The 13893-nt window shown below is 41.9% G+C and overlaps 1 protein-coding gene across 1 annotated transcript in view; it reads right to left on the reverse strand.

The window, feature by feature from the left end:
- Positions 1 to 3013: 3013 nt before the first annotated feature.
- The window catches only part of magi3b (membrane associated guanylate kinase, WW and PDZ domain containing 3b), a 120466-nt gene continuing 109586 nt past the window's right edge, over positions 3014 to 13893 (reverse strand). The window contains exons 15-21 of the mRNA XM_079185224.1: positions 13267 to 13449; positions 12215 to 12400; positions 11652 to 11748; positions 10684 to 10789; positions 8721 to 8858; positions 7286 to 7424; positions 3014 to 6307 (exon numbers count right to left, since the gene is read on the reverse strand). Coding sequence (XP_079041350.1) covers positions 5202 to 6307; positions 7286 to 7424; positions 8721 to 8858; positions 10684 to 10789; positions 11652 to 11748; positions 12215 to 12400; positions 13267 to 13449 — 1955 coding nt within the window. The 3' untranslated portion in view covers positions 3014 to 5201. The remainder of the gene's footprint in view (positions 6308 to 7285; positions 7425 to 8720; positions 8859 to 10683; positions 10790 to 11651; positions 11749 to 12214; positions 12401 to 13266; positions 13450 to 13893) is intronic.

The raw sequence follows: 13893 nt of genomic DNA on the forward strand, positions 1-13893 counted from the left end.
CGAGCAACTTCTGAAGTTCAAAGCTTCTGAGAGCTGTGGCGTGGTCTGCTCTTCTTATCTCCCCAAACACCCTGTCCAAGTAAAAGATTAAGACACCTCCGTTCTTCATCAACCAACCCCAGAAGAATGCATCTGCTTCTCTTCACGTCAGATAACGAGAAAGAAAAGAGGCTGACACCCGAACAGTAACATCTGTCCAGCTCACCTGCTGTTCTCACGCTCAGACATACCAGGGATGTGATGTAAAGAGGAGCAGGATCATAACCTGAAGCTCCCACTCGTGCTTTATATCACTAAACACATCTTTATGACATGACGGTATCTTACAAAGGGCTTGATTTTGGTGAACCTTTCCCCCTGTGAAACTGCGTGACCAAAAGTCTTCATATGACTTATATGTTTGCCTTTCCTGCTGTCAGATACAGCTGTTTTTTCTAGAGATAATGATCTCTTCCAAAAAGAACTTCTAACACATCAATTCACATCTGAATTGCGCGTCTTTAACCGGGTGCACTAGACACTTCACTGTAAGTCGTGACACCTGGTGGTGTGAAACATGAACTGCATCAAAACCCAAAAGAATCAAGACGCACAAATCATGTGTTGTTGTTTACTTCCAGCGTGACACGTGACTCAGTGCAGCGGTTTCTGCGTCATTATGCAGACACACACACACACAAGATTATTTTGCACAAACAGTAACTCAAGCCATTTGACATTGCCCATTATTACTGCACCAGTTTGAAACATAAGAAAATATGTGTTGTGTGTTTGATTCTGAATGAAAAAAAGTGAAGAAGTGCTGGTTATGGTAGAAACATATGTAAGATAACTTATTTATTTATACCTACTTACACCTATAACTTTCAATAAATCTGAGCTATAGCTAACAGCAACTGCTCCTTACCTTTTTAGTTTATGGTTGCACAGGCTGAAACTAAGAAATGTATCTTTTATTTGAATAAAATAACATTTGGGTTAGAGAAACTTAAAACTCAGATCTTCTTCTAAAGCTGTAGGTTATCTCAGAAAACACAGATAGTGTAAAATGTCAGGTCAAAGACAATTGCTCTTTGCAGAACATTTACCTCGGCTATGAACTAGTCAGTACAATCCAGTTCCACGCATCGTTTCATGCCCCTTCCTGAAACAGACCATCAAATTTCAGTCATTTTTAAGCACTTCAAGTCAATTATCACTCCACATGCAATTACCAGTCCCTCTGCAGCCATTACGGCTGCTCCTCTACGGCCGGCCGTATCAAGTTCTGATTGACTGGGCCGCTCTCATTCAAACCGGGGTCAAGGTGAGGTCACTAACACCATGGAAGTGCTGAGGGTCACAGCAGTCATTCACCGATACATTGTACTTCTCCATCAATGAAGCATTGAGAACAACTGTGGTGGCAACGGGCATCTCAGGCGTGAATTTAATGCTTAAGGTTAAAAGTTTAAAAAAAACATTATAATTTCAAAGTGCAATGCATCAGTCAGGAACCTTGATTTAGAAGTTCCCTGCAGCTGATCAACGTTTGACTAACAACAACTACAACTGCTTCAACAACTGACAAGAACAAATATGTGCTGTAGAGTATTTGACAACCAGCTTTGGCGTGTTGCAGCGACACCTATTTCTAATTCAGTATCTGCCATTCAGTCGTGTGTCTCAGCTTCACTTGTGTTCCCATTTCAGATACGGCCCCGGGATTTCATGGCTGCTTTTGAAATATGGATATTTAATGGTCATGACGCATAGGATGCCTCTGATCTTTCTCTTGTAATTGAAAAAAGCATCGTCTTCGTGCAGCGAGGCTCTCTCCGAGCTCTGCTGAGAAAAGCAGTTGGCTACCATGACAACAGGAAATCTGCCATAGTAACAGCGGCTCACGCCGCTTTGACATATGAGAGGACAGCATCTTCGGACTGCAGCGAGACACAAATGAATCGAAATATGACACCTACGTGATTACTCTGTTAACAATTATGAGAGAAATAGAATGGCATGGTTTTAATTAAAAATGTATAATTTATGTGTATTTTATTTTCAGTACAAGAGCGACCCGGGAAAGTGTATTCCAGGGTGCTGGAAAGGAGCCTCCGACTGATTTGACAAACCTCAGACCCAGGAGGAGCAGTGCGCATTCCGTGCTGGCTGTTGAAAAGTGGACCAGCCTTTACACTTGCAGGGCCGTTGGAGGGATCATGGGAGTTTGCCCATGCAGTCTACATGTGTTTTATGGACTTTGAAAAAGCTTACAACCGTGTGCCCCCCCGGGAAGTCTGTTGTGGCGTACAGCGGGAATATGGGGTAGAGCTACGAGCCATCCAGTCCTTGTGTAGCCAAAGGGAGAGCTGTGTCCTTACACCCGGCACAAAGTCAAACACGTTTCCAGTGGGTGTTGGCCTACGCCAGGGTTGTCCCTTGTCATCGATTCTGTTTGTGATTTTCACAGATCTCAAGGCGCAGCTGAGGGAAGGAGAGTGTCTGGTTTTGGGGACCTCAGAATTGCGTTTCTGCTCTTTGCAGATGATGTGGTTCTGTCGGAGTTCCAACAGACGGTGACCTTCAACATGCAGAGCAGTTTGCAGATGAGTGTGAAGCGGTCTGGACGAGTGTCAGTATCTATAAGTTTGAGGCCATGGTTCTCAGCCCAGATAACTGTGGCTTGCGCCCACCGTTGGGAGTTAGTAACTGCCCGAAGCAAGGGAGTTCAAGTATCTAAGGGTCTTCTTGTTCATGAGTGGTTAGGGCATCTGATCAGTATGCCCCCTGGACGCCTCTTTTTCGAGGTTTTCCGAGCACATCCAACTGGTAAGAGGGCCTCAAGGTAGACCCAGAACGTCGCTCGATTGGTTATATAACACCTCGGGGTCCCCCAGGAAGAGCTGGAAAATGTTGCTGGAGAAGGGACGTGTGGAAATCTTGCAAAGCCTGCTGCCCCCTGCGACATGGTCGCGGTTGAGTGGAGGATACTGGATTGATGGATGGAAGAGGTCCAGAGGGTGATTTCAGTAAAACTTTATTTCTCAGTGCATGAACGGAACACCATGTCAAGGTCATAGTCTATCGTTTTCAATTCATTTTTAAATATTTTCTCTTTCTTTACATAAAAAAATAATGGAGCGATTTAATATACCTCTATTTTTGTCCCCCCCCGAAAGAGCACTCAGCAAGTATTTATAAAGGTGCTGTACAATGTACAAACATTTACATCTACTGTTCCAACAGAATGTAGAAGATACCACAAGGATTGTTTTTCTAATGAAGCGATGCAAGGCCACAGTATGATACAGAGATGAGTTAAAAAAAAACAACAAAAATAACTACATGGTCAAAATAAAAGCTTAAAGGAGTACAACAGTGCAGGGGTCATACAGTAAAAAGGGCACTATCTGACTCACCAGAGAGAACTGCCTGTACCTGACACTCAGAGTTGGATTTACTCAACCAACCACTATGACACAAAAACCTACCACAGATTGGCTCACAGCGCATCCTCAAGTATTTTTTTGACCTGAAAACTCCCTTATACAATCACAGGCTCTTATCACAGTCAATCACAGACCTTACCCATCATGTACACCATGTTTGCTACTATACTGTGTTTCCCTGAGCTCATCTGAATATGTCTTAATCTCATCAATTGTATCAGCGGGTATGTTGAGTATATTTAATTTTCCCCGATTTTTACAGCAGAAGATTCAAAAACTTGGAACTAATTGTTTATCTCAGCTCAACAACCCTAAAAAGAAGTAAGAAGTTTGGATCTCTGTATACCCGTCTTACATCAGCAGCATGCTAAATATCTCAGTAAACCGCCACATCGCTCTCTAAGCTCCATTATCCTTCAAGCTACCCTGTCAGATAATTATACAGCAGGATTGACAAATACATACTATTTAAAACCCTCATTTTTCTTTTCCCAGTACACGGCAAATGTAAAACCATCAGGGACATGACTCAGAACTTGCACATTATTACATAAATTGCCATTTCGGCCTTAAATAGTGAATCTTTTTCTTCTTTTTTGAAAAAAATGAATAGCTTTATAAAATAACATTAACAATAATAATAAAATGGCATTGGTAGCAAGTCAGCATCACAAATTAAATACAACTCATGGTCATTCTGTTATGCTACAAGGGCAGATGCAGTGCAATGGAATTTCAATAGATATTTAAAAGTTAGAATCTGCAAAACATGACACATTCAAATATATATATATATATATTATTTCACAATGAGACACGTTTTGAGCGAATGCAAACATTTGGTACAGCGGTTTGCACGTTGCCTATACATTTCATGAACTACAAGATCCATGGTAATTCCTACCACTGAAATACAGAGGTGAAAGATCAGATAACATGGGACAAATCTTTGAAGTCTCTATCAAAATGTGGAATGGCTTGGTACAGCTACATATACATATTAATCTATCATCTCAATAAATTACACACTGGTTGGTTATCATACACATGGTAAACAAGATCTCAAACCACAAGTTTCTGGTCATTTTAATGGAACTGTTTGTACGGAGGAGAGTCGTATCTGTAATCATTAGAACAGTCTAGAGTCCCCGGGTAAAGTGAACGCTTGCTGGATTGTATTAGAAATCTGCCTGGTGTTGAGAGTGAGAACTATGAACAAGAAACAGGGATCATCCTCGGCAATGTGCAGAACACGTGCAGTAAAACAAACAGAAGGATCGACTGCATGCAGTTGAGCAAAAACGCTTATGAAAAAGAAGAGAGTCAAAATACCCCACAATGAGGCCGAGAGCTAAATTAAACCCGAGATGACAGTCACACTTGGGGTATACTACAGGCGAGAGGCCTTTCTTTGCATATGGGTCATTGCATTGTAATGGGTGAAGCGCTGTTGGTTGTCGTCGTTCCACAGGAGGCTCCCAGGATTGGCACATGTATTCACATTTCAAAATGTCTTGTCTGGCAAGGCCCCCCGAGCATGCCGCACATGCTCAAGTGCCGCGTTGAAGAGGCTGAAGCAGCGGACAAGGCGGAGGGGGAGCTGCTACATGCCGTCACGCGATGTCACAGGACTCCCAAAAAAGACCTAAAGACAAACGCGGACATGGTCCAAAGGTAATAAAAGTGGCACCATGTCGCACTTCTCTGTTTTATGGAAGAACTCAGAAAAACAATCCGCTGAGGGTGCTGCTAAGTATTCTTAATATTCTATCACAAAGGGTCACGAAGGACCTCTGTCTTGGAGAGGATTTTGGCTGAGCTGGGCACTTTCCAAGGGCCGGGGCTAATAGGTCCCTTTGGGCTCTGCGGGGTCCCTGGAGAGCTGTTTATAGAGGCCACAAAGTCTTCTCTACCACTGACTTCTTTGGAGTCAGAAAGCATGTCTTCTCTTCCTTTGGCCTCTCTAGGCAACACTACAGAACCTTTTCTACCCCACATTTCTTTAAAAGACAACAGTGATTCTCTTTTCTTGGTGGTTTCTTTACTTGAATTCCTGTCTTCTGTGGATTTGTACTTGCCATTAGCATCTATCTGCCCTGAGCCTTTACCTGTACCTTTCTCACCCTCTCTGACTGTATGAGGAGATGTCCTGTGGTAGTGAGTCTCTGCCGCCACCCTTCTTTTGAAACTTTCTTGCTCACGGCTAGGCGTGGGCTGCTCTACTCTGCCTTCCATCTCCCGCCTTTGTGAACTTCTCCTGATCTCAAGATTCCCCCCTTTGCCGTTTTTCTTTTCATGATCCAAGCTCTCCCTGCTGGAAGAGTCTTTTAATCTCCTCTGAGGGCCTCGTTGATGCTCTGCAAGCTGCATTGTCAAAGCCACTTGCTGTCCAGCTTGAGGAGACTTCCCAGGGCTTGTGGATCCTGTTTTTGTCTGCGTCTGAGACATCCTGTTCCTGCTCAGTGTTTCTTCCTTTGCCGGACTCTCGGTCTTTTTGGGTCTGTGATGTTGCTCTTTGGCTTGAGAAAATGTCTCCCCGGTTTTCTTTGGGCTGCTTAGCTCTCTGGAGTCTTTCATGGGCCTGGTCCTCCTGTAGAAGGTCGTATGATCAGGGGAGGCGGAAGAGAGCCTTTCTACCTCTTTGTCGGTCCCCTCACCCCTCTCCTCCACCGAACTTAAACCCCCGTGGATGCGGGGCCTGATGCCCTGTGGAGAGATGTTGCTCCAGCTGTGGGAATGTTTCAGTTTGCCGGAGAAGGGAGAAGAAGCGAAGGTGGAAGCCCCGGTGGGATATGGAGAGGACAGCGGTGATGTATCAGAGAGAAACACCTCTCCGGAGTAGCCTGTGGGTGAAATGAGTTTTTGATCGTGTCGACCTGTAAGAAGAAGCACACATTTTACATGGAGACACCGTAAGGGCACACAGAAAAGAAAAGCTCACACACAAAATACGGAAATTTAGAGAAAGAAGCGAGGAAAAAACAGATTATACTGAGAGGTTAACACATGTGAGAAAAAAGGAGAATTACCAAGGTAAAAGAGAAGAGGCCAATAAAAGCAGTGAAGATGTTAGTGTTGATGTTCAGTGTAGTAGCACACAGTAGAAGAAGTGGTACTACCTGCATCAGGGGCAAGAGAAGAAGAGCCAAAAGCAAGCAGATGGTTAGAGATTTAATGAATAAATAAAAAAGTCAATAAAGAAAGTACATTCAAATCAATACGGGCAGCATTCCAAAGTAGGTTCCATCAATAAACAAACAGATAAAGTCATTATCATCAGCTAGGTCTTAGGATTTATGGATTCAACATGTACTTAACTACTGTCGCCTCTCTCTAAACACATTTAGTAAAGAAATCCAATCCAGTTTCTAATTTACGTTTTATTGCAAACGTGAATTGTGACAAAGCCAGGCTAGTTGTTTCCTGCTGCTTTCAGTTATATGCTAAGCTAAGCTAAGCGGCTGCTGGCTGTAGTTTCATATTCAACAGGCAATTATGAGGGTGATATCAATCTTCTTGTCAAACTCTCTGCAAAAAGTGAATAAATGTATTTCCCATGCTTTTACTTTCAGGGGTTTATAATGAAACACTGAAAATACTTCTCAAAGAAAAGAAATGATTATATGTCATTCATAAATTATACTTGTACATTTAATTTAGTCAACTAAGTGCTAATGTTGTCAACTAAAGTATCCTTCATTGTCCCAAAATAGGCTTTAAATTGAGCAATAACCTTCGAGGCACAAAGGCAGTATGTATCAAATGGTAAACCGAAAGCTGAGAGGAAATCTTGAATTGGTCTGTTCTGCATGTTGAAACTCTCATTGAATAAACTGCGTGTATACAGGACTTACTGCCATCTTGAGCCAGGCCCGCCCCAGGTCTCAGCAGCAGAACCACTTTGCTTCCTCCAGCCTGGATCAGTTCAATAGCCCGTGTGTGGGAAATGCCGCGTGCCGGCTCCCCGTTAATCTCCACTATCTCATCTCCAACCTGTCAGTAACACAGAAAAAACTATTACTATACAGAGACACATCCAACCACAGCTTAGCATACTCCGCTGTGCATGCATTCACACTTTCACTCAAACATACAGAAGTGGTATGCTTTCACACACATGCTGTACACATCAAAGTATCTAAAATGCCTGTCACACACACACACACACACACACACACACACACACACACACACACACACACACACACACACACACACACACACACACACACACACACACACACACACACACAGAGCTTTGTAATACCCTGGAGGTATCCTCTATTATTGGAGTTGACAAAATAACTTGTGTGTAAACATGTCAGTTTGTTAGGATGGAATCAGTTTTGACATTCCTCTCCACCCTTGGCGAGGCAAAGCTACGCCCAGAGATCACAGGCTGGCAAGTCTTAGATTGATTTCTGCCAGGAGCTTCTATTCTGTTCCCTCACTGAACCATCACCCCTCTCATTATAATAATAATAATAATGGTGTGATCATTTCATCCCAATGGGGATATTCAAATTTTACTGAACCTCTTCCATGAACAGAAAATCTACAGGCTAGGTTACAGCGTGGCCCTCCTGGAGACGGTCAGTGACATACACAAGGCCACTCAAGACGGATGGACAAATGGATGGATAGATGCACAGACAGATCTCAACATAACTGGCTAAATGCTCTCAACATTTGGTGCGGGTAGTCATTGTCCAGAGAGAAAGAATCTTCACGATTTTGGTGACCCCCTGACCTTTCTTGTAGCCCCCACCACAATCTAAATGTGAAGGAATTCCACGTGCATTCCTCCAGCTCAACTGTGCACACAAGATGCATCATCTTGACATTTTAATTTCAATGTAATACTCCAAACACATTCATGAACCCTTGGGGATACCGACCTTAGATGGTAATGATCCCATGACCTTTCTTGTAGCACCTTGGAGGCAAACGTGGAGCTAATAGCACCACCACTGTTAAGATTCTAAGAATAGCAAAATTGGCAATATGTAGCTCTCTCCATCCAGTGGGAGTAACACAGTAGAGCTTTAGATGTTTTGATGAAGTATAATCCGTTCACAGAGCGAACTCAAACTTTCCACAGGTCACGGGGTTCATTGGAACAAATTTGTTTCCAGAAAAGGTCACAAATATAAAAAAAATATCAACAAGTAGAACTTTTAAGTCTCTCAGAGTGTCACATTTTTTCAGTTTGTAACAACAATAACTTTATTGTTAAAAAGAATAATCCCAAAAAAAAGTGATGGACATTTTAATAAAAGAAGCACTCACATGGATCCTGCCGTCCAGCTCAGCAGCTCCATCCTCAGCCAGTCTCAGGATGTACAGGCCCATGTTGTACTCTGTTCCCCCTCGCAGACTAAAGCCAAAGCCCCTAGGGCCCCTTTCTAACTCCACTGTCAGACAACCCTGCACAGCATACAGAGAACACTCATTAATACGCGCACATACCGACAAACAGAAACATGCGGCGGCATTCACGCTCAAAGGCACAAAACATATACATAACAGCAAATATATACTGGGCTTCATGAATAAATTATGTGATAAAACATTTTCATTCAAGGCACAGTTTTCTTTCAATCGCAGATGTCTTTAAAGCCCCTTTATTTTTAACGATTGACTGTTTTTTGTTCGTCTGTGTCTGTTCAGTACAAAGTTGCCTCTAGATTAGTGATCCAGTCTCGTTGGGGTCTGGATAATTTTCTATTAATGTCATTAGTGATCCCCAGTCTTCTCTGAATGGCTTCATTCTTTGTTTGTATTGATCAGAAAGTAACACTGTGTGAAATTCTAATTGGAGAAGGCAATTTCTGAAGAAACTGCAGAGTGAATGCCATGGTGATGGCAACTGATGTGTGACTCCTGGGTCAGACAGTTCATTTCATGGAAATTAAATTGGAGGCGCAGCTCTCAAACCCCTGCATTCTTGCTCAAACACCGAAAGTCTGTGATGTTGTAGATTGTTTTGTTTGTGGAGTCAAAAATGGGAGAATGAGAGCAATTTCGAAAATTGGCACCGTCTGCTTTCATCCAGTTTCTGGTCTTAGTTGTCATGCACTGAGTCAATGCAGCAGCTTTTGGACACGTCTGTCACTTTCATGGCTATCAGTGCCAAATGTGTAAGTCTGTTAGCTTCCTACGCCTTGAAGCTAAATTATGTATGAGGAGTGACAATTGTGAGACTGAGAGCAAGTTTCTGATTATTTTTTGGAAGATTTTACAGCTCTTCCCCACTCACTCACTCACACACTCACTCACTCACTCACTCACACACTCACTCACTCACTCACTCACTCACTCACTCACTCACACACTCACTCACTCACACACTCACACACTCACTCACTCACTCACTCACACACTCACTCACACACTCACTCTTGTTTCTGAACATTCCATTCAATACCAAATAACGTACAAATCTGAGAAGGTCATTATATTAAGTTGAATAAATGTATGAAAGATGTGGAACCCTAGAAATTGAATTGGATTAGAACGCACTAGCTAACTGTCTGCAAGCTAGCTAGCTAGCTAATTCCACCATGCTGTAATGCTACACCGGTTACAGAAGATGAGCTGTCTGTTTGTTGTTGCTGTATTGTTGCTTTCCTTCACTGTGACAAGAGTGTGTGTTCATATTATAACTACTCCACTGCTTGTTTTTGTCGTTACCGCTAAACCGCATCTCAGTGAGTCTGCAACGGAAGCCGGTTTTGTTTATGTGTAAGTATAGCCCGCTACAACGGTCACACTGGCTACGGTACATTTGACCTGCTACGTGGATTCGAGTGGGAATGTCCGTCCTATTCTATTTCTATGTGTGGAACATTTAAAATTCACAGACAAAGAGTTTAAATTCTGAACATCTCGGCCATTCATTTGAATGCAGAAAATGTGGAATATTTATGAAAGGTAAGAATGATAAAACTAACAGCAAAGATATCCTCATTGAATCAAAGAATCAGTTTGAATTAAGTTTCTACATTGGAAAATTGGAGTTGAATGACCAAAAATGTGGTGGAATAATAATATAAAAATGTAGAAGAACACAAGTGCTTCCAGAATTAAAACCCAATGAACGCAGTATGCATGAACTCATTGCATTGTATGGAACAAAAAATAGCTTTATGTTATTGGAACAGGGTGCTATATTGTAAGCAAACAAAAAATCTTTATGTTTACGGTCATGAAGAGGAGCATAATAGTGTAAGGAATAAGAGGATTTTCTTACCTGGTTGGGTCCTGTCACACACAGCGTTCCCTGCTCACTAAGTGAAAGAGTTCTGTGTTCAGACCAGTTGACTCCCTCTCTTTTCTCTTCCAGGTCCAGGTTGTAACTAAAAAAAAACACAGATGTATTACTGCAGTAACACATGTTGTCAACAGTATGCTGCAGGCCACAAACACAAAAAGACATTATGCAAAACCTAAAATGTAATTTAATGCTGGATATTAAATAGGGGCTTTTTCATATGTTAATTTGTATGCTGTATTGTTCTTTAGGGCTATATGTTCTGTACTGTACACATTATTATCTGTTTATGTTTATTATACCGGCGTCTTTGTTGAGAGAAATCTTCTCTCGTTGTTTGCTCTGCGGGCAACCCTCCCTCCTCCACATACACACACACTTTATTTCATGTTAAGTGTAACAGTGCTTTCATTAGAATGTGTAGGGGCAAGTAGCATTCTAGTAGTATTACCATAACCATAAATTTTCAATTGTAGAGGAGTTCTAGTTGCATTCCCTGTCAGTGTACACCCTCCTCAGGGCAAAGGTGGGGGTGGGAGTCATAAGTCAGAGCACCAGTGGTGAAGGAGGAGTTGGCCATTCCAATTCAAAGATAAAAAACATAAAGGCAGCACAATCATTTTCTCTTTATGGCCTAATGTGAAAGTAAAAATGTTTTATAAAAGGTACATGTTGGTCACTTGGGAACATTTTGTTCTTTTAAGGAACAAATGGTGGGAGTTCAAAAATTGACTTGCAAGATTGCCTTCATTCCCTCCTCCAGCGTATGAGCCAAGGGCCAGCTATGCACTGGGTGGGTAGTTAATATAGTCAGAGTAGAGTTAGTATATGCACAAGATGTTTGAACAGTTTCAAAGGTTATTTTCCTCTGCTGACTGTAGGCTTTTGTTTTGTTTTTTGTTGCTTTTACTGTAATTCATTTCTTTTGAGTGAGAGCAGATGCTTACCGTTCATCCTGCAGTGTGGACCTTTGTCCAATGGCTCTGTGCTGGAGTGCTGGACTTTGTTTAGCTGAACTGGCTCCGGATGGAGGACCCTTGTATTCTAAAATGAATTTTGACATTACAGCCATCAGTGTAAAAAAATGCCAATACAATATATATATAATCCTTCTACAACATATTCATTTCAGCTAAAGAAAAGTTCATCATTTAATTATCTTAAACAACGGAATACAATTTAGCCTGCAATAATTATGAGAATAATCAGACTTAGATATCCTACTAAATGCATTAGCATTACAGTGATGTAATTATTTGTATTCACTCAATCCTTTAAGAGGAACAGGGGCCCCCTTCTTTTCACATTTCGAATACCTCCATTAAGAACTAAATTCTTAATACCGTTACTAAAACATTCATATCTTTTTATTATGCTGATTGGTTTGATGGCTGCAAAACTAATTTCCCCCTTGCAGACAACTAAGTTTAAAAATTGAATGGGCCGAATCGATCACAGGACCAACATCACGCTCTAATAACTGCAGATGTGGGAACACAGAGACACTCACCATCCTCAGGAACCACAGTGAGGGTGACAACACTGCCGGCTTCCTTGATAAGCTGAACAATGTCGTTGTGAGAGAGCTCAATGATGGAGCGCCCGTTGACCGCCGAGATACGATCTCCGACGTGCAGCAGGCCGCAGCGGTCGGTGGGGCTGCCGTCAATAATTCGACCAATTTTGTGAGGAATGACTGAAGATATGGAGAGAAATTAGACATTGAGACCCAGATAGAGTGGGTGTTGAAAAAACCTTGAAATATATATATATATATATATATATATATATATATATATATATATATATATATACACACTGTATGTATATAGCTTTGTTCTGGTTTAACTAAATATTATTGAATTTCTTTCAAGAGTATGTATCTGCTACAAAAGAGAAACACATCAATGTTGGATTATAATTTTAAATACAAACCAGCTAACAAAAACCCCGGTGAGTCTCCTTCTCCAGTCCACATATGACTGTCTAGCTTAAACCCAACTGCTACAAACTGTAATATATTATTTCTTGCCCTGAAATCAGGGATAAAGGAGTCTTTCTGCGGCTCAATGGTGACTGTGGCGTCCTTCAATTGGCGCATCGGCGGTCCTTGAGCGAGATACTTAACCCTAAATTGCTCCTGTAGGCTGTGCCGGCGGTGTATGAATGGGTATGAATGGTTAGGTAGTCCTGTAATGAACCATATTATGGTAGCCCCTGCCATCAGTGAATGGGTGTAAATGGGTGAATGACATGTAGTGTAAAAGTGTTTGAGTGGTCGGAAGACTATACAAGTACAAGTACCATTTACCACTACCATTTACTTTCTCCTATTGTCTTTGATGTGCAAATATACTGCAGCATTTTCTTAAGGATTTTATGAAAATGAAGTTTTTGTGGGCTCATCCATTTTTGCACAAGTAAACCTTGTCAGAAGGACCAAAAACATTTCCATCCAGAAATCTAAATTTCAAAGAAATGTACTGTGCTCATAGAGAAAATCTGTGCTCATAAGGGAAATCTTAAAATGTCGATGCAGGATTTGAGGCACCAGACTCTCACCTCCATACGGCGGTTTACTCTTGGAGGTGAGGATGACGAAGCCAAAGCCCTCCGAGTCTTTGCGGTGGAGCGTGATGTCAAAAGACTCGTGGTCCAGAGCGCTGGGCATTGGCAGGCGAGGTAGCTTGGGAGAACCGTTCACCAGCACTGGAGCCATTTCCTGAGCCTCTTCCTCGGTTGCATCTGAAATAAACAGAAACGGATGCAAACGAATTTGTGTTTGGTGCAACTCTGTTTGTATTGGTGTGTGTGTGTGTGTGTGTGTGCATTCCTGGGCGTTTTTACGAAGCCTTTTGGAGCCGAATGCGTGTTTATGTAAAAAAAATATGCAAATCAAATGAGTCTTCTAACTGAATAGTATAACCGATGTCACAGTGCAGCTGTACGATCTACAGATTGTGGATGCTGAAAGTGGTTGCCAGTGGCTACCGGGGAGTATGTTGGCAGAGAGATAACTACTCAAACATTCTGTGCAAGGCCTCTATTCCCTGAATCCATAACTGAGGCTGTGATCACTTGTGAGAAAACAAACAGCATGTCCAGTGCTCAGTTTCTCTGTATTCAACTATTAATAGCTACATCTATAATTAACAATCAAACAGCTGATGTTTCTGTAAAAATATAAAA

The sequence above is a fragment of the Pholis gunnellus genome (genome assembly GCF_910591455.1).
Source record: "Pholis gunnellus genome assembly, chromosome: 3".
NCBI lineage: Eukaryota > Metazoa > Chordata > Actinopteri > Perciformes > Pholidae > Pholis > Pholis gunnellus.